This window comes from Eschrichtius robustus, chromosome 1 (genome assembly GCF_028021215.1).
Source record: "Eschrichtius robustus isolate mEscRob2 chromosome 1, mEscRob2.pri, whole genome shotgun sequence".
In the NCBI taxonomy this organism is placed as follows: domain Eukaryota; kingdom Metazoa; phylum Chordata; class Mammalia; order Artiodactyla; family Eschrichtiidae; genus Eschrichtius; species Eschrichtius robustus.
In genome coordinates this window covers 135,697,745-135,717,227 of record NC_090824.1, presented here as the reverse complement: position 1 = coordinate 135,717,227, position 19,483 = coordinate 135,697,745, and the positions used below count along the sequence as shown (strand labels likewise).

The 19,483-nt window shown below is 42.8% G+C and overlaps 3 protein-coding genes across 4 annotated transcripts in view; all 3 read left to right on the top strand.

Moving 5' to 3' along the window:
• PTPN9 (protein tyrosine phosphatase non-receptor type 9) overlaps positions 1-19,483 on the top strand; it is a 79,727-nt gene that overhangs the window by 19,970 nt on the left and 40,274 nt on the right. For both annotated transcript variants that reach the window (XM_068556056.1, XM_068556052.1), the window contains exons 2-4: positions 14,959-15,102; positions 17,425-17,514; positions 18,216-18,340. In XM_068556056.1, the coding sequence (XP_068412157.1) occupies positions 14,959-15,102; positions 17,425-17,514; positions 18,216-18,340 (359 nt within the window). The remainder of the gene's footprint in view (positions 1-14,958; positions 15,103-17,424; positions 17,515-18,215; positions 18,341-19,483) is intronic.
• On the top strand, positions 3,716-4,073 carry LOC137760147 (protein preY, mitochondrial-like). The gene has a single exon (XM_068537174.1). It carries the CDS (start codon positions 3,716-3,718, stop codon positions 4,058-4,060), a length of 345 nt encoding a protein of 114 aa, XP_068393275.1. The 3' UTR covers positions 4,061-4,073.
• LOC137760142 (phosphatidylinositol N-acetylglucosaminyltransferase subunit Y-like) lies at positions 4,154-4,369 on the top strand. The gene has a single exon (XM_068537160.1). The coding sequence runs from the start codon at positions 4,154-4,156 to the stop codon at positions 4,367-4,369; it is 216 nt and encodes a 71-aa protein (XP_068393261.1).

Below are 19,483 nucleotides of genomic sequence, written 5' to 3'. Positions count from 1 at the left end.
AGACTGACATCTAAAGGGCAAATAGGAGTAAGCCAAGGTTGGGAGGAAGGGAAGGAGAAGAATGTTCCAGCAGGATCTGGAAGGTCAACTCCAATTTATTGACAGTCATAAACATTCCTCCTTTCTTTCTGAAGTCTCAGCCATCAATTGGAAGAAGAGAGAAAAATTGTTACTAAAGGCCTCCCCCACCCCTAGGTTCTCCAAATCCTTTAGATTTTTTTTCCCTAGAAAGACTTTCCAGGGCTCTTCTGGTTGTGTGGTTCACCCCCTTATTGACCAGCTGGAATGGGTAGCAGTTGGCAAGCTGCCTTTGGGTTCTTCCTTATAGGGAGTGACCAATTATGCACCCTCCCCCCGCCACTCCCCCCAGCCCCGGCTCCTTCTGGGAAGCTGGATGACTTTGCACTTGCTGATGGTGAGGAGCTTCCTGTTTATTCTCCAGATTTCTGTTTTTTTCTATGTTTCTATTCTGTGTTATATTCTTCTGCCCCTCAACCTCTTGACATGAATTTTCTCCTGTGACAATTTAGAAATGTTTACTTCCTTATTTTCTTGTTGAATTATTTCCTCCATTGTCTCTGGGAGTTCTTCATCCTCTTTGATAACCTTTGTCTGGAGAGTGGTATTTAAGCCTGAGAATAGAGATGCCAGCTTATGTTTAGTAAACATGCTGTTGGCAAAAAACCTCCAGCAGGAAAGCGAGTGCAGCACAATTTCTGCAGTGCCTTGGAGCATCCCGTTTAGTGCTAAAGCTCCTAAAAGCAACTTTAATCCTTTACCCCTTTGTAGAGCTCCCTAACTCATTATCTTTGGCCTTGATAGGAAGACTATAGACTATCAACAAACTCATCATTTGGTGGCATAGTTTAAAGTACCCCCCCACCCCCGCCACGTGGCTTGTGGGATCTTAGTTCCCCGACCAGGGATTGAACCTGGGCCCCAGCAGTGAAAGCACTGAGTCCTAACCACTGGACCGCCAGGGAATTCCCTAAAGTACTTTCTAAAACATTATGTTCAGATATCCTTATTATATATATATTTTAGTTAAAGACTATATAAAATTGATACATTTTATTTTGGGGGTAGATAATATAGTCACATGATTTAAACTTAAAAAGGTACAGAGGAGAATTTGGTAAATATTCTCCTTCTTGCCATGTCTCTCAGCCACCTAGTTCTCTGAGACAACCAACGTTACCAGTTTCTTGTATATCCTTCCAGAGTAATTTTGTGCATAGACAAAGACACGACTTGGTATATATGTCATAATATATATGTCAGATAACATATCTGCTGATGAGATGCATGATGTGTATCCTGTATTTCTCAAGGCCACTTAGTGAGTGGAAAGACTGTGGAATTTGAAAAGTTTTGAATTCAAACCTCAAAACCTCAGCTATGCCATTTATTAGTTGAGTGACCTTGGGCCGTTTGCTTAGGCTCTGTATGCTTTGATTTCTTTATGTGGTTAATAATACTCAGTGTGCCAAGGCTGTTGAGTATGACGTCTGTACAGTTCCTTCTCTGGTGCATGTTAAAATGCTTCACAAATGGTTGCTACCTTTGCTGTTTCTTGCTGGACCACACTCTTTGGCCTATGTGAACTGGGAGGGGCAAAGTCTTGCTCTAAAAAATGAATGGATTGAATTGCCTTTACTGTAATATGTGATCAATGCTCTCTACTTATGAAGGGAACCATGAGCCAAGGGAGATAGAAATAGCACTTTGAAAAGAATAGAACATTTTTTGTTCCTCAGGTATTGGAGAACAGCTATTTCTGGTCTGGGGCCTTCACACTTGGCTGGTGGAGTGCTGATAAACCCTAGGACTTCACTTCCCCTGGTAGGAAGTTATTAACACTGAGGAGCTTTTCATGTTTAATAGCTCAATTAGCTCCAGCCCTTCAGTATTGCTTGAAGCTTTGGACTCTTATGGGAAGCTTCACTTGGTCAGCCCTATTTTTGGTTTCCTGCTATTCAGTTCCCATTGTGATGTTAATCCTTTAATAGCAGTTAGCTTTCATTCTTTTTGGTTCTTGCACAATGCTTGATGTGTAATAGGTGGAAGAGTCTCGAATTTCAGAACCAGTCCCATGTGGTTTCACAGGAGGATGGTGTTAAGCCTTCCTTCATGGTTATCTGGACTCAGCATTCTTTTAAAAATTATTATTTGTTCTTTTTTATTTTTGGCTGCATTGGGTTTTCCTTGCTGCGTGCGGGCTATTCTCTGGTTGCGGCCGAGGCAACTCTTCCTTGAGATGCGCGGGCTTCTCGTTGCGGCGGCTTCTCTTGTTGTGGAGCACGGGCTCTAGGCCCGCGGGCTTCAGTAGTTGTGGCACGTGGGCTCAGTAGTTGTGGTTCGTAGGCTCTAGAGCACAGGCTCAGTAGTTGTGGCGCATGGGCCCAGTTGTTTCACAGTATGTGGGATCTTCCCGGACTAGGGATTGAACCCGTGTCCCCTGCATTGGCAGGCGGATTCTTAACCACTGCGCCACCAGGGAAGGTCCCTAGTTTGCTCATTTTTAAACAAAATCATAATGGGTATTGAATTTTATTCAGTGCATTTTCAGCATCTGTTGAGAAGGTTATATACGTTTTCTCCTTTAGTATCTGGTAATATAGAAAATTGTGTTGGTAGATGTCCGTAGGTTAAACTGTCTTTTCATTCCTGGGATAAGCCCTCTTTGGTTATGATGTATTTGTCCTCTGTTATACTGCTCTTTCTACAACATCAGAATTACCTGGAGCATGAAGGCTTAATAGAATATGGCATAAAAACCGTCTGAGCCTGTAGGTATTTTTTGTATGTCTGTGTGTAGGGGATATTTGACAACTCTTGTTTTTTCATTCACATTTCTTTGATGCTCAGTGGTCACTAGTACTTCTAAAAGTGAATCTTAAAAGTTCCTTGGTTTTTCCTCCTCTGCCCTCTAAATGTTAATGTTCTTTAGAGTTATGTTGTTCATTATTCATTCATACATATTTATTAGATATTATTAGAGATATTTATTTATGCCAGGCACAGTGCTAGGAACTTCCCTCCCTGCTGCTAGATTTTTTCCTTCTGGTCTGGCTTCCCCACTGCTGGCAGAGTCATTTTTAGCTGGGAGAGGAGGACTAAATGTATTTCATACCTTCTCTTAAAAATCTCTGTTAAGGGACTTGCATGGTGGCACAGCGGTTAAGAATCTGCCTGCCAGTGCAGGGGACATGGGTTTGAGCCCTGGTCTGGGAAGATCCCACATGCTGCGGAGCATCTAAGCCCGTGTGCCACAACTACTGAGCCCACGTGCCGCAACTACTGAAGCCTACGCACCTAGAGCCTGTGCTCCGCAACAAAGGGATACCACCGCAATGAGAAGACCCTGTACCGCAACGAAGAGTAGCCCCTGCTCGTTGCAACTAGAGAAAGCCCACGTGCAGAAACGAAGACCCAACACAGCCAGAAAAAAAAAAATCTCTGTTGAGTCCTTCATGTGTATAGGATCATGGGCCTTTCCTGTGTGGCTCAGCCTCCGTGTCAGCTCATCTCCCGTCATTCTCTGTCATATACACTGGACACACTGGCTACACTGTATCCCCCAGTAAGCCCTGTTCTTTCATGACTCTGCCTTTACACATTTTGTTTTCTCTAACGAGAATTCTTGTCTCTTCCTGGCAAATTTCTATTCATCCTTCAAGGCACTCTTTTAAAAAGATTTGTTGTTGGCCAGAACATGCTGAGCGGAGCGTGCGACCGGCCCGCCTCAGCGCTGTGGGGGACACGTGCACAGCCGTCCGCGGTCGCCCAGAGGTGTCTGCACATGTTGGTGTCGCGGCCGTCCACAGACAAGAGCGAGAGGACGAGGAAACCTCCCTGCGCCTTCGACCCAGCGCTGCTGGAGTTCCTGGTGTGCCCGCTCTCCAAGAAGCTGCTCAGATACGAAGCATCGACAAATGAATTGATTAACGAAGAGTTAGGAATAGCCTATCCAATTATTGATGGGATTCCTAATATGATACCACAGGCAGCTAGGATGACACATCAAAATAAGAAGCAAGAAGAAACGGAGCAGCATTAGATCATACTTAAAAACAACACACACAACTAAATTTTCTAAATACCATCCACCTTTTAAAAAGTCAGAGTGACGGGTAATAAGTGGAGGAAAAGAATGTTTCTCTCTCTTCCTACGTTGATTGCCCTTATTCCGTTGGTCTCTTTAGCAGGACTGTTATACTCGTCCTCTGTGGAAGAAAACTTCCCACAGGGCTGCACTAGCACAACCAGCCTGTGCTTTTACAGTCTGCTCTTGCCGATTACCATACCCGTTTCTGTGTCCTTCCACCTTTGGACTTGGATGGGTATTAAACTCTTCAGGCATAATTAATACAACCAGGGCCAAGATGGTATATCCTAATGATATGCTGAGTGTCTGTCTCTGAAAGCTCAAGTACATGGAAATACTGGAAACCCACTTAATTTGCAAGAAAGATGCATTGCCTAGCTTCTGTCAGAGGTTTAGGACTATAGGAGGCTTAAGCTGCAGAGGCTTCTTTATTGTACTTTGGTCTGCCCTTGTTTTTTGAAGGTTCTCATTCATACCTGGGGTATCAGAAGAAACATTTCAACAAAGTGTCTTGTTGGACATTAATAGCCCCAGCCATCATCTGATGGCTTTATTTCTTAATCCCATTCATAATTAAAAGTTACTAATTTGAAATTTTATATGTTTATTTTACATTCAAAGTCTGGTAAAGTCACATGTTAAGGATGACTGAAGTAATTCCAGAGGAGCTCTGTTGGAGTAGTTGTAGAGAAATGCATTTGAACTCATGTGGTATAAAACTGTAATAAAATGGAAATTTCATGTATTTGCCAAAAAAAAAGAAAAGATTTGTTTTTAATTCTCTTAGAGAGTTTGAATCCCGTAGTCCTCTGTTCATAGATCTGTCTTAGCACTTATCAAATTATATGATGCTGATCCATTTATACATGTCTCCATGTTTAAATGACTGTAACCTGCTCAGAATGGGTCTTTATCTCTCTAAATTGTCTCCTCAACAGCTACTGTACTGCTTAGCGTAGAGTAGGCCCTCAGCAAATACTTGTGAATGCTTGACTGACTGCATGAGTGGATGCCTGAAAGAGCTCTGCTGTGCTCTTGCCTTGAAGGGGGATACTACTGCTACTAGTCATGGAAGGTTGCCAGAGAGGAAACAAGTCTCTGAACTAAAACAATGTATACTTGAATAGTCCCTCTTTCTTCTTCCCTTCCCCCAACATGTGTCTGTGTGTGTGTGTGTGTGTGTGTGTGTGTGTGTGTGTGTGTGGTGGTTGTGGGGACATAAACTTAGAAAAGTATATATTTATTAGTATTTTTCTGTTGACTTTAACTTTTAAATTATTATTTTTTAAAAAATATATTTATTTATTTTTGGCCACGTTGGGTCTTTGTTGCTGCGCGCGGGCTTTCTGTAGTTGCAACGAGCGGGGGCTACTCTTCATTGCAGTGCGTGGGCTTCTCATTGCAGTGGCTTCTCTTGTTGCGGAGCACGAGCTCTAGGCGCGCAGGCTTCAGTAGTTGTGGCTCGTGGGCTCTAGAGCGCAGGCTCAGTAGTTGTGGCACGTGGGCTTAGTTGCTCTGCGGCATGTGGGATCTTCCCAGACCAGGGCTCGAATCTGTGTCCCCTGCATTGGCAGGCAGATTCTTAACCACTGCGCCACAAGGGAAGTCCACTTTTAAATGTTTAAAACATGAAAACAGCTGTAGGATGATGAGATTTTGGTTGACCTTTTCCTTTTTTTTTTTTCTCTTTTAGCTAATTTTTTTTTTAATACAATTTGCAATTTCTTTTTTTTTTTTTTTAATTTTATTTATTTATTTATGGCTGTGTTGGGTCTTCGTTTCTGTGTGAGGGCTTTCTCCAGTTGTGGCAAGCGGGGGCCACTCTCACTCTTCATCGCGGTGCGCGGGCCTCTCACTGTCGCAGCCTCTCTTGTTGCGGAGCACAGGCTCCAGACACGCAGGCTCAGTAATTGTGGCTCACGGGCTTAGTTGCTCCGCGGCATGTGGGATCTTCCCAGACCAGGGCTCGAACCCGTGTCCCCTGCATTGGCAGGCAGATTCTCAACCACTGCGCCACCAGGGAAGCCCCCCTTTTTTTTTTTTAATTAAACAAACATTTTTAAATATAGTAATAAGTCAATAAGGGAACTGAACCAGATTCAGGATTGAAATAACGCAGTCTTTTTAAAATATTTATTTGTGTATTTATTTATTTGGCTGCGTCTGGTCTTAGTTGCAGCACGTGGGATCTTCATTGCGGCATGCAGGATTTTTCGTTGTGGCGCATGGGCTTCTCTCTAGTTGTGGCGCGTGGGCTCAGTACTTGCAGTGCGTGGGCTTAGTTGCCCCAAGGCTTGTGGGATCTTAGTTCCCCGACCAGGAATCGAATCCACATCCCCTGCATGGGAAGGCGGATTCTTAACCACTGGACCACCAGGGAAGTCCCGAAATAATGCAGTCTTCCATGAAGATATCAAAGCCATATTTTTCACCTCAACCTCCAACATTTCACATAGGTTAAGGATGTCCCTCAAGCATCTCTAAGCCCTCTGTCCCCCAGCTTCTAACTCATGGTGTTCAGCATGGGGCCCTGTGCAGGACCACCAATGCTTATACACAGTGGACCACCTTAGACTCTCAGGAGGCCTGACCCGGCCTGCAGAGACTGACGGCAGCCCACCCTCAGCCTTTCAGTCGTAGGGGCACCTGCTGGCTGACCTCTTCCTTTTTTTTTTGCAGATTTTCTTACATTATTTCATAACATGATAAAATCAGAAGTAAAACTTTTTCCTTCCAAGATGCAGTAAAACCCTATTTAAGAAAGCACTGGGGACTTCCCTGGTGGCGCAGTGGTTAAGAATCCACCTGCCAATGCAGGGGACATGAGTTCGAGCCCTGGTCCGGGAAGATCCCACATGCCGCGGAGCAACTAAGTCCGTGTGCCATGACTACTGAGCCTGTGCTCTAGAGCCTGCAAGCCACAACTACTGAGCCCAAGTGCTGCAACCACTGAAGCCTGTGTGCCTAGAGCCCGTGCTCTGCAACAAGAGAAACCACTGCAGTGAGAAGCCTGTGCACCTCAATGAAGAGTAGCCCGCGCTCGCCGCAACTAGAGGAAGCCCACGTGCAGCAACGAAGACCCAACACGGCCAAAAATAAATAAATAAATAAATTAAAAAAAAAAAAAAGCACTGGCTCTTACAAGTAAGGCTTTACATATGTTGGGTTCTATTATAAATGAAACATTAATTCATTTAAACCTCAACGTTCCTATGAGCAGGGTACTCTTATCACTTTCAACAGATAAGGAAACAGCACAGAGCTAGTAAGTTGTAGAGCTGGGATCGAGCAGAGTGGTTACTTCAGCAGTTAGAAGTGCTGAATTTAATACTGCTCCACCTCTAGCTTCATTTAAAGTTTGGGTGCCCAAAAAGCACCACTGCTATAGTGATTTGAATTAGTAGCAGAGTTACTAAGGTTTAAGGGTGGCAGTCTTGGGGGAGAATACTTCGCTAGGGACTCAGTACTTCAAAACTGATTTGTCAAATTTACTCCCAAACCTTCCCCTCCCCTTTTTTCTGACTACAAAAGTAACGCATGTTTATTGTAAGGAAAAACTGGGGAAATACAGGAGAACACCAAGATTTCAGAGTGTCCATCTTAACACTTAGTGGTGGTAATAACTACTGCAAACATTTTCATACTTTTATATATTCAGACTTTAAGAAATGAAAATGAGGGCTTCCCTGGCGGCGCAGTGGTTGGGAATCTGCCTGCCAGTGCAGGGGACACGGGTTCGAGCCCTGGTCTGGGAAGATCCCACATGCCGCGGAGCAACTGGGCCCGTGAGCCACAACTACTGAGCCTGCGTGTCTGGAGCCTGTGCTCCGCAACAAGAGAGGCCGCGATAGTGAGAGGCCCATGCACCGCGATGAAGAGCGGCCCCTGCTTGCCGCAACTAGAGAAAGCCCTCGCACAGAAACGAAGACCCAACACAGCCAAAAATAAAATAAATAAATAAATAAATAAATTTAAAAAAAAAAAGAAATGAAAATGAGATTCTGTTGTTACCTATTTGTTAATGATCTGTGTTAATGTGTTAATGTTTAATGAGCATTTTTCCATCTTAATGTTACATTCTGTGTACTACCATTGTTTCACCAATTTATATTTTGAGGTATTTGTACTGTTTTGTTATTGTTAATTATCCTTATTGATGAAAACGTTCACAGATCCAGGTTTTTTTTCTGGGAGTGAAATTGCGGGGTCAAAGAATATGCTGTTTTTTATAGTCTTTTAGTGATTGCTTGAGTGCCTTTGCTGAACCCTCACCAACACTAGGTAGTAGCATTGAGCGGGGTGGGTGGGGATGAAAAACCTTGGCTGGTTTTGGTTACATTTCCATGATTACTAATGAGGTTGAATATTTTCTGTAACTCTATTGGCCAGTTGAGTTTCTTTGAAGAATTGCTTATCCATCCTTTACTTGTTATTAATTATTCATTCAAGTATTTCTACATTTTTGCTGAGTGCCAAGCACTGTTGTAAACCTCAGATATAAGGCAATAAAAAAATAATAAAAGAAAAAAAAAAGAAAGCAAGCACTGGCTCTTTTATTTTATTTATTTATTTTAAAAGATTTATTTATTATTTATTTTAGGCTACGTCAGGTCTTAGTTGTGGCACGCGGGATCTTCTATGAGGCACCCGCGTGCCTTTTTTCGTTGCGGTGCTTCGGCTCTTTGTTGTGGTGTGTAGGCTTCTCTCTAGTTGTGGCCTGTGGGTTTTCTTTTCTCTAGTTGTGGCACACGAGCCAGTAGTTTGCAGCACGTGGGCTCTAGTTGAGGCACGCAAGCTCAGTAGTTGTGGTATGTGGGCTTTAGTTGTCCCCCTGGTGTGTGGGATCTTAGTTCCCTAACCAGGGATCGAACCCATGTCCCCTGCATTGGAAGGCGGATTCTTTACCACTGGACCACCAGGAAAGTCCCAGCACTGGCTCTTTTTAAAATTAATTAATTAATTTAAAAAATTTATTTATTTATTTATTTATTTATTTTTGGCTGTGTTGGGTCTTCATTGCTGTGTGCCGGCTCTCTCTAGTTGTGGGGAGTGGGGGCTACTCTTCATTGCGGTGCGTGGGCTTCTCATTGCGGTGGCTTCTCTTGTTGCGGAGCATAGACTCTAGGCACACAGGCTTCAGTGGTTGCAGCACTTGGGCTCAGTAGTTGTGGCTCACGGGCTCTAGAGCGCAGGCTCAGTAGTCATGGCACGTGGGCTTAGTTGCTCCGAGGCATGTGGGATCTTCCCAGACCAGGGCTTGAACCCCTGTCCCCTGCATTGGCAGGTGGATTCTTAACCACTGTGCCTCCAGGGAAGCCCAGCTCTGGCTCTTTTAAAATCACATTTTAAGAAAAGGCAAAATTTTCCTGGTAAAATGAAATTATTTGAGATTAGCCAGTAAAGATTAATTCAAAGAGACTAGTTTTATTTCTATGTTTGGCACAATAACAGAGGGCCAAAGGAAAAGGTGTAGTTTTTTTTTTTAATTAATTAATTAATTTTTGGGCTGCATTGGGTCTTCATTGCTGTGCGCAGGCTTTCTCTAGTTGTGGAGAGCGGGGGCTACTCTTCGTTGCGGTGCGTGGGCTTCTCATTTCTCATTGCGGTGGCTTCTCTTGTTGCAGAGCATGGGCTCTAGGCACGCGGGCTTCAGTAGTTGTGGCACACGGGCTCAGTAGTTGTGGCTCGCGGGCTCTAGAGCGCAGGCTCAGTAGTTGTGGCGCACGGGCTTAGTTGCTCCGCGGCATGTGAGATTCTCCCGGACCAGGGATCGAACCTGTGTCCCCTGCATTAGCAGGCGGATTCTTAACCACTGCAACCACCAGGGAAGTCCCAAGAGCGTAGTTTTTAGGTTGAAAATTCAGCAAACTTCACCTTGCTGCATTATAGCAAGCTAGTGTATTTTAGCTCAGATTCTGTTTCCTGGCAGATTGATGTGGACTAAAGGGATTACTAGACATACCAAGAAAATTCACAATGAAGGCAAGGTGGGAAAACAGGCATAAGAGGAACTTAATTTACTAATGCATCTGTCACTGAAATTAATGGGGAAATGGCATATTTGCTGAAATACGGAGGTAACCTCACATTTGGTAAAAGGCAGACACTGAGTCTTATACTGAATCACTTTCCTTATTTAGGTATTCAGTGCAGGGTGACTGATTGCATTTTTTGCATGGTGTTTGTCCTGCACAAAATTGTTCCTGTATTATGATGAGAAATACTCTCAAGTCAGTTTGATGCTGTTAAAAAGGATTAGTGCTCAGGATGGCAGTGTTAATCTCCAGAGCTGTCAGTGTAGGGACAAAAGCATTTAGAGATGGGAGCAGGGGTATAAATACTTCTGGACCTGGCTTTTCCTGTGTTGCCACAGAGCCCTGAATGAGGATAAGTTGCTCCTTTAAAGACTTTTGTATTACAGTTGAACGCATATTGGAGGTTTCTAATTTAAATTTATGCTTTTGGATAAAATGGATTAGAGAGATTGAATTGCTACAGGCTAAAGAGAAACAACAAAGGTCACTTGATTTTGAGGAACTCTCTGTTGAAAGAAGTTTTAGTGTGGAATGACTGGAGTTAAGAAAAAAAGAGAATGGGCAACGAAGCCTGTGCGCCACAACTACTGAGCCTGCGCTCTAGAGCCCGCGAGCCACAACTACTGAAGCCCGTGCGCCTAGAGCCCGTGCTCTGCAACAAGAGAAGCCACTGCAATGAGAAGCCCGCGCACCTCAACAAAGAGTAGCCCCCGTGCGCCGCAGCTAGAGAAAGCCCGCGAACAGCAACAAAGACCCAACACAGCCAAAAATAAATAAATAAAATAAATTAAAAAAAAAAGAAGAAAGGATGAACATCCATTCAGAGACTGCCTACCAAGTGCCAGGTAGTGTGGTGAATGCTTCCTATCTGTTGTCTTGTTCAAGCCTTATCTTTTCATGAAGAAACAGAGGCTCAGAGAGGTTAAGTGACTTGCCCAGATCATACAGGAGTGAGTGAGAGGATGGGTTCTTTCTGACTCCCAAACCCACTAGACTACTAGACTTGTTTCTTGGTGGTTAGATGGCTGACATTCCAGGACTTTATTTCAAGAGTAGGTTTCACTCTTTCCCACATTGTCTTGGAATACAGGATTTTAGGTACTAACTGTGGAACCAAGGGTGCCAGCCCATTCTTCTGGAACTTTTGGGTTGCTAGCCCCTTGCCTAGAGCTCATCTGAAAATTATAGCTGCTCTTGGGAGCTTAATATAACATGAAGACTATATTGTTGGTTTTATTCTCTTCTATACCATATAACAGCACCAGTAGATAGTGTCCAGGGTGTAATCAATTAACTGACAGATTTCTCAGCCATTTTATAGTGGTTCTCTGGTTTCATAGTCAAGAAACTTGTTTTTATCAATTTAAACATGATTGTGGGAGAAGTATGTAATTACAGTAAGCTTTGACTATGCTGTAACAAATCTTACCCATACCTAACAAGCTGGTTGAGGAGGGTTGTAAGTGATAATGTTGGTTTTTCTGTACATCAGTTCAGACCTTTTCCCAAAGGAAGACCAAAGCTGTTTGTACTGTGACCACTCCTTTGCTGCCAGGTGTGAACAACTTGTGATTACTCATAAGCTTAGGTAGCTTCAAATCATTCACCTTGATCTGAAGTATTTTGTAAGCTGTGACTTAACCTTTTGGCCCATTCTTTCTTTCACCAGGAAATACACTGAATATTAATTTCAGGAATTTCAGTGATCCCTTCTGAAGAGTGTACCGCTCATTAAAATATCTGGGGCTTGTTTTTCTGGTAACAAACAGAACCACAAATTGGTCTGTACTTCGTGGCTGTGCCAAACCCTTGTGTAGACGGAGGGAGGGACCTGATGAACTGTTTAGAGAGGGGCTGTGGAAGATGAGACCATCTTTCTAGCTTGTCTAAGAGGTTCATCTCTTTGACCAGAGGAATGGGCATGCAGGAGAGAGAGAATGAGGCTGAACATAGCAGGCAGTGTATGAGTGTATTTGTATCTGTAAATATCACATCACTGTTTATAGTACACTGGACTCTCTTCATGCAAGGCCTAGTCCTGCCAAATCTGGAGGAATTGTTCCCATGCTTAAAGCCAAGAACAACATCCTGACCAGCGGGGGACAGAGGTCAGCTCAAGGCAGCAGCTCTTGGGAGCTATAGGACATTAAGAACCTTGAAGGAACTGAGTTTAATAAGAAGGAAGCCAATATGTACCTGGAAGGAAGTGTGTGAAACCTGTGTGTCTCTTATTGGGGTGTGGCTTATTTATGAGAAATGAAAAATCATCTTAATAGTTGGACTTCATATCACCTCCTGGTCATTTAACTATATTTCCCCCTCCCACCTGCATATTGTTTTGTCTGTTGATTGTTTTTATTAGAAAAAGGGGAAAAAGATATTCTGTTATTCTGGTGTTTTATTCTACAGGCAGCTTCAGAGATGCCCAGGAGAGAGCTGGCTTGAGAAGATGATATGTTAATTAAACAAACAGCCTTTACAAAATCTCCTGGGACCTTCCGGACTTGCCGCAGTTTTGTTTCTGGGATCTTTCTGTGCCGGCTTCTTTTCCCTTCCGTCTTTCCTCATTCTGATGCTGGCCACTCACCCCACAGAGGCAACTCCAACTGTTTTCTGGTGGAGCATTCTAAGTTTGTCCTGTTGTCTTCTCTGGGACTCATTTCTCTGGTCTGACTTTAACTGGTTCTGGGCCAAAGTGATCGTCTGAAAGCTTTTCTTCATAGCCTTTATTTCTTGGCTCTCTTTATGCACTTTGCCTGATTAGTTTTGCTGGTTCTCTCCTTTTCCAGTTGATGTGAGGTATATTGCCTCAGTTGGAGGGTTCTAAAGCTCAGGTGCAGCCCCAGGCCTCTTAGATTTTACCCTGGTTTGTAAAGTGCCTTTATCCTTTCCTAGAAATTGGGGGAATGAATCAGGTGCCCTGTTATGAGGTATTGCTGACTCTCCTGGGACTCTAGTTTGTTAGTTATTTAAACACGTATGTAGCAATTTGGATTGTATTTGCAAGGTAGGACTTGTTGCCAAGACTCTGAAGTAGGTCATTCCTGTTACCCTTTCTCCCCTGTTTTTTTTTTTTTTTTGGCCACACCATGTGGCATGTGGAACTTCCCTGACCAGGGATCAAACCCGTGCCCCCTGCAGTGGAAACGTGGAGTCTTAACCAGTGGACCACCAGGGAAGTCCTCTCCCCTGTTTTTGAATTGAAAACTTAGAGACCGGGACTTCCCTGGTGGTTCAGTGGGTAAGACTCCCCGCTCCCAATGCAGGGGGCCTGGGTTCAATCCCTGGTCGGGGAACTAGATCCCGCATGCATGCCGCAACTAAGAGTTCGCATGCCACAACTAAGAGTTCGCATGCTGCAACTAAGAAGCCCGCATGCCACAACTAAAAGAAGATCCCACATACCGCAACAAAAGAAGATCCCACGTACTGCAACTAAGACCCGGCGCAGCCAAAATAAATAAATAAACAAATATTTTTTAAAAGTAAAGAAAAAGTAGAGACCACGGTCACATAGTAGGTTGGTCTTACACGTCTTGAAACAAACCTCATTTTTGTATTCCTTGTATGTAGCACAGATATTAACAAATAGTTAAATACACAATAGTTTGGTTTTTTTTTTTAAATATTTATTTATTTATTTATTTTGGCTGCGCCGGATCTTCATTGCATCAGGCAGGATCTTCATTGCGGCATTGGGAACGCAGAGTCTTACTGACTGGACCACCAGGGAAGTCCCCACAATAGTTTAATAAATACATCTTAATACACCTTGGTTGGTTGATCAATTAAATTTCAGAATTCTCATCAAGTTGATCACATTTTGGACCAATATGTGAGAAACGTTTCTGATTGGAAAGGAACAAATAGCCATGCAGAAAACGTTTAACAATTTAGAAAATGCATGCAAAAAAATCCTGATGTAAATCCTATTCTAAAATGAAGAAACAGAAGGGTGGTTTGGCTAGAGCGGAGACTGGTTAAAATGTAAGGAGAAATAGGGTGAGAGAGGATAAAAGAGCATGGATTAATCGAGAGATAGGAATAATTATGGAAATAGGCATCTTGTCAGCTTGGGATTAAACAGTGAAAATGAAAATTCCCACTCCTCCCCCAATAGTAGGTTCTCTACCCCCACACCCCTTTCCCAAACCACTATCCAGAGACGCTGTTAATGACCCTCTGGGCACTAGTGTCCAGTTTTGGGGGCTGCCACATGAAGCACAAAGAGGTCCTGTGGGGTCAGTCAGTGCAAAGAGCAGTTGGCCTTTACATTTGTTAAATTCTTCTAATCATTTTGCTGCTCTCAACAGTATTGCTAATTCCAAAACTAAAACCATTTTCTGATTGTTTTACTTTGTGTGACTGGCTTAGGGGACCAAAACAGCAGCTAAGACTGCTATACTACACTGTGCGTTATGCAATAACCCTTCAGAGGGCCCATCCACTTTTTTTTTTTAGCCTTAAAAAAAACAACAACAAGAAACAAACTCTGCTGGGTTTTTTTTTTTTTGCTTTGGGGCCAGTAATTTGCATCATATTTGGGAGCCTTGATCTTCCCCTCATTATTTCTTCATACATCCCTGTGCTAAGCCCTGCTCTCTGGACCTGCCTCTGGCTTCTGGCCTCATTGAGTTGTATGAATTTTAACAATTTCTGGTTTCAGATCTGTTTCCAACTTTTGTTTTCCCTGCTCCCTCTAGTAAACTTTGGGTTCAAACTTGCTTGGGGAAAGTATATTTTTTGTCTTGCTTATTTTTTTGTTTCTGTAAATATATTCTCTAATAACTATCCTTTACTTTCTTTGTCAAACAGGCCACCAAGCAGTTTCTTGAAGAGATTAACAAGTGGACAGTTCAGTACAACGTTTCCCCCCTCTCTTGGAATGTGGCCGTCAAGTTCCTCATGGCCCGGAAGTTTGATGTGCTCCGTGCCATAGAGTTGTTTCACTCCTACAGAGTATGTACCTCAGGGATGGACCTGCCATGTGGCACCTGGACTCTCTGTGTTGCTGTTGTTTCTGCCACAGTCTACACAAACAGTGGTTCTCCTGACTCCCATTAAAAAAAAGTGGATCGGCATCTAAGAGCCCTACCTTGGAGTGAGAAAATCCTTCTGAAGATATTCAGAAGCTCCCTAAATAAATTAAAAAAAAAAAAAAAAAAAAAGGAGAGTGAGATAAGAGGCAGTAGGATTAGTTTAAGAGTTTAAAGCTCACTTACGCCCATTTTGTGGGTCATCTTGTTTAATATTCTTTCATTTATTCAACAGATATTTATTGTATATCTACTGTGTTCCCGGTGCAGAGATGACTATTTAGAAAGAGAGTAAATAAACAATTATAGAAATGTTATGATAGGACAGTACTGGGTTCTGTGGAAAGCACATTTAATTAAGAGGGTCAAGGAAGCTTTCCTGAAGGAAATGACTTCTAAATTAAGAGTAGAAGAATGAGTAGGAATCAGACAGTAGGGGAGTATGGCAGAGAGAACAGCAAGTTCAGATGCCTAGTGGCAAGAGAGAAATTGAGCTGAGCAGAAATGCTGAGTGCAAGTGGGGGGCATGGCAGGAGATAGAGCAGCAGGTAAACAAGGCCAGATCAGAGAGTATCTGCTTTTTCTTAAGGGCAGAGAAATTCATTGAAGGTATAAACAACAGAATGCCTTGATCAGATTTGCTTTCTGAAAGATTATTTTCACTGTGATTTAGAGGATGGACCAGAAGGGCTATACTGGAGACAGACCAATTAGAAGGCTGTTGTACTTACTAGGAGAGAGGTGATTGTGGTGTCATTAAACGTAGTGTCAGGAGAGATAGAGAAAAAGTGGGCAGATTCTAGGAGTAAAATTGATAGGACAGAGTTGCTTATTAAACTGGCGTGAGGAAAGGGAAGTGGAGAATTCCAGGTCTCTGACTTGGGTGGCAGGGTGGTAAATGGTGGTGGCATTCACTAATTAGGAGACACTGAATGGATACAGGTACGTGGAGAGAGTAGGTCATGAGTTCAGTTTGGCCACGTTAAGGTTGAAGTGCCAATGGGATATCCAAATAGACATGTCCTCTAAGCAGTTGGGATGTGACTCTAGGGTTTGGAAAAGAAGGCTGGACTGGAAGTAGAGATTTCAGAGTGACCAAAGTAGAATATTGGAGGTGAATATTGGAGCCATGATAATGGGTGAGGTCATCCTGGGAGAGTGTGAGGAATAGGGAGATGTGTAGGGCAGAACCTCATTTCAGACTTTTTGCTTTCTTTGGTCCAGTGTTGTTTTTTAAAGTTAAGTTTGAATGCTTTATGTAAGGCATGCACTCTCCTGTGATTCCAGCACTCATACTGTCTTCACTTGCTGCCTTGCCTCTGAAGGCATTTGAATTTGATTTTAGGGATGAATTGGGGAAGAATATAAACAAAGACCTAGTTTGTTTTATTCACCAGAGTGTTCTTAGCACTTAGCTGAGTGCCTGGCACATAATAGTTGCTCGACAAATACTGTCAGAATGAATGAATGAGTCAGTGAGTGAAATGAGTGAACAAATGAATGAAAAAAAGCCCACAAGAGACTTAGAAGGAGTAGCTGAAGAAATAGAAAAGCCAAGAGAGTATTTTTTTTTTTTTAATCAAAAATAGAGAATGTCTCAGGAAAAAGAGAATGTGAGTGGTCAACCTTGTCACGTAAAAGGAGGACTGAAAATGCCCATTGGATTCAGTGACTGGAAGGTCCTGGTCATTGGAGCAGGAGCTCTGGGTGGTATAGTTAGATTGGGAGGAAACGAGAGTGCAGTGGAATGAGTGTGAGGGAACTGAGGATGAGTTTAAAGAATCTGGCTGTGAAGATGAATTAAAATGAGGTCATGGTAGCTGTTGTTGGCGAGTATATTGAGGGGAGGGATGGCTCCTATTTAAGACAGGAGAGGCCTAAGCCTGGAGGATGTGTTAGGATATCTGTTTCCAGACAGTTTTGGGTGCATATTTTAATATCAGTGCTGCTGCATGTTTAAGAACTTTGACCTTGCGCTGTAATGATTGATATATAGTGGTTGGTCTTCAGGGTTAGGATTCTCACTGATTCAAAGAAAAAATCCTAAGCCCAAAGGGGCTGATAAGCTGGCATTGGACAAGAATTCTGACAACACTCAGTTGGCCTAGAGGGGGGTTACAAAGGAATTCATGATTCAGTAAGCTGATTTCTAAAATCCCTTATCTCTGAGATTTGGTGGTTACATAAAGCTGTCATGGGTGTACAGTATTTTTATATTAATTCATCTTGCTTTTTTTATTTTCAGGAAACACGAAGGAAGGAGGGCATTGTGAAGCTGAAACCTCATGAGGAACCTCTCCGTTCTGAGATCCTCAGTGGAAAATTCACCATCTTAGTGAGTATTAATGAACCCCTCTTGTAGTATCTTGTTATTTCCTTCTGTAGCTGTTCTCTTTGGACTTTGTTCCTAGATATCTTATCCTGAATCAGAGAGTCTCAACAGTGGAGAGCAGATGTGAAGTTTGGCATAAAATTATTCTAGTAATAATTGAAATAATTGAAAATCAATTGTACAGTACATTTAGAAAAGCTTCTTCACTGGTCCATTAAGGTTAGTCAAGGCCTTTGGGATGGGTATACAATGTGTCAGAGGCCCATCCTTCCTTATTTAATGCAAGCTCTCTCCACTTAGAGACCACCAACTTTCCAGTAAGTATCCAGCAGTACTTTTAAGGCAGAGCATAGAAACCATGGTTGTATTCTATGGATTTCTCCTGTTGCTTATTTCTTTGCTATCCTGCCTGGGAAAATTAGCTAGGCAGCCAGTGTAGACCATTGTTTAATTTCTCTGTAATTGAAGAGTTGAGAGAATGTGGTTTTTTCCTACCACAGGAATATGATCCAGGGGGTGCTGAGAATCAGACATGGGATGATAAAAAGCTTTCTTCCTTTTCTGGAGCAATTGATGCAAGTCAGAGAAGTATTATCGGCATCTATTCTCTTCATAACAGACCTTTGTGCAGGATATAAGAGGACTTCGTGATTTCTGTGATTTTCCATTTGATTTCTAAATATTTCTTGTTTTGTTTGCTCTAGAATGTTCGGGACCCAACAGGAGCCTCCATTGCCCTCTTCACTGCCAGATTACATCATCCCCACAAGTCAGTCCAACATGTGGTACTTCAGGCTCTGTTTTACTTGCTAGACAGAGCTGTGGATAGGTGAGCATGGAAATTATCTTTTGGGTGTTCTACATCCAGATGGGAAAGTGACACTGTTTGATTTGATTAAACTCAGCAGTGCATTCACTATGCTCCTAGGATGTGCCCTGGGCAGTGCTATGAATGGAAAACATTCCATGTCTTTAGGGCTTGGCATGTTTCCAGGTACTATGCCGATGATGGGTATTCTGCATCTTTACCTGCTTGGCTGTATTTCAGGGTAACAGAAGCTGAGAAAGCTAGTTAACTAGCAATTCTTAGTGTATTGAGAATGACATATTGAAAGGGAGTGAAGGTGAAATGACCTGTGCTGGTTCTTTCCGATCATTCTCCCCTGATGTTGAAGACCCTGTGGGGCCTCAGTTTCTTTGTCTGTAAAATAGGAATAATGCAGAGGATTTTGAGACTCAACATTCAGGAGAGAGGAGTCCAAGAGTATAAGTTAAGCAAAATCATTTTTATAAATAGGTGCATAAGCCAAAAGAACCAGCTCAGGTTGTGTCTCCCTCCCTGCTCTTATGTAAATAGTATTATCACTGTTCTATAGACAAAGAAACTGAAGCCCCAAGAAGTTTTGTGGCTCTTTTACAGTCATCACATATTGATCCAGCTAGGTCTAAGGTCCTGGTTTCTTCACTCTTGGTCAGAGCTATTTGCACCCTACTATGTTGTCTTTCTCTTTTACTTTCTTTTTTTCCTGGTGCTTGCCATTTACAGTTTGTTATTGCTCTCAATGTCATTGGCTGGTCCTCCTGGTTAGATGTGACATATCGAGGGCTGAGACCAGAGATAGTGAGAGACAACTGTGCACTTCAGTCATACTTCTGGACTTAGAGGATGGGAATAGCCAAAGGATTGTCTGAAGCGGGGCTCTCTGTCTAGTTCACTTGTTGCTGCCTTGTTAATGTTAATACTTTCATATACTTAGCTTCTGCTGGTGGTGTTCAGTGGGAGATACATCCAAACCACACACACAGCATTATTCTGAAAAAGAGAAGTTACTAAGGAGAGAGGACCAGCGGTCAGCAGCCAGTCAGAAATGTGGAATTTCTCAGTTCTTCTTTCTTATGCTTGGTCTTCAGGCATAATTTCTAGAGTATAGTTCCCTTTGAAATGTTTCTTTAGCTCAGGGGAATGAATGGA

Bases quoted from the DNA above. Each gene is read 5' to 3' on its own strand.
- LOC137760142 (XM_068537160.1), top strand. From the start codon at position 4,154: ATGTTTCTCTCTCTTCCTACGTTGATTGCCCTTATTCCGTTGGTCTCT.
- LOC137760147 (XM_068537174.1), top strand. From the start codon at position 3,716: ATGCTGAGCGGAGCGTGCGACCGGCCCGCCTCAGCGCTGTGGGGGACA.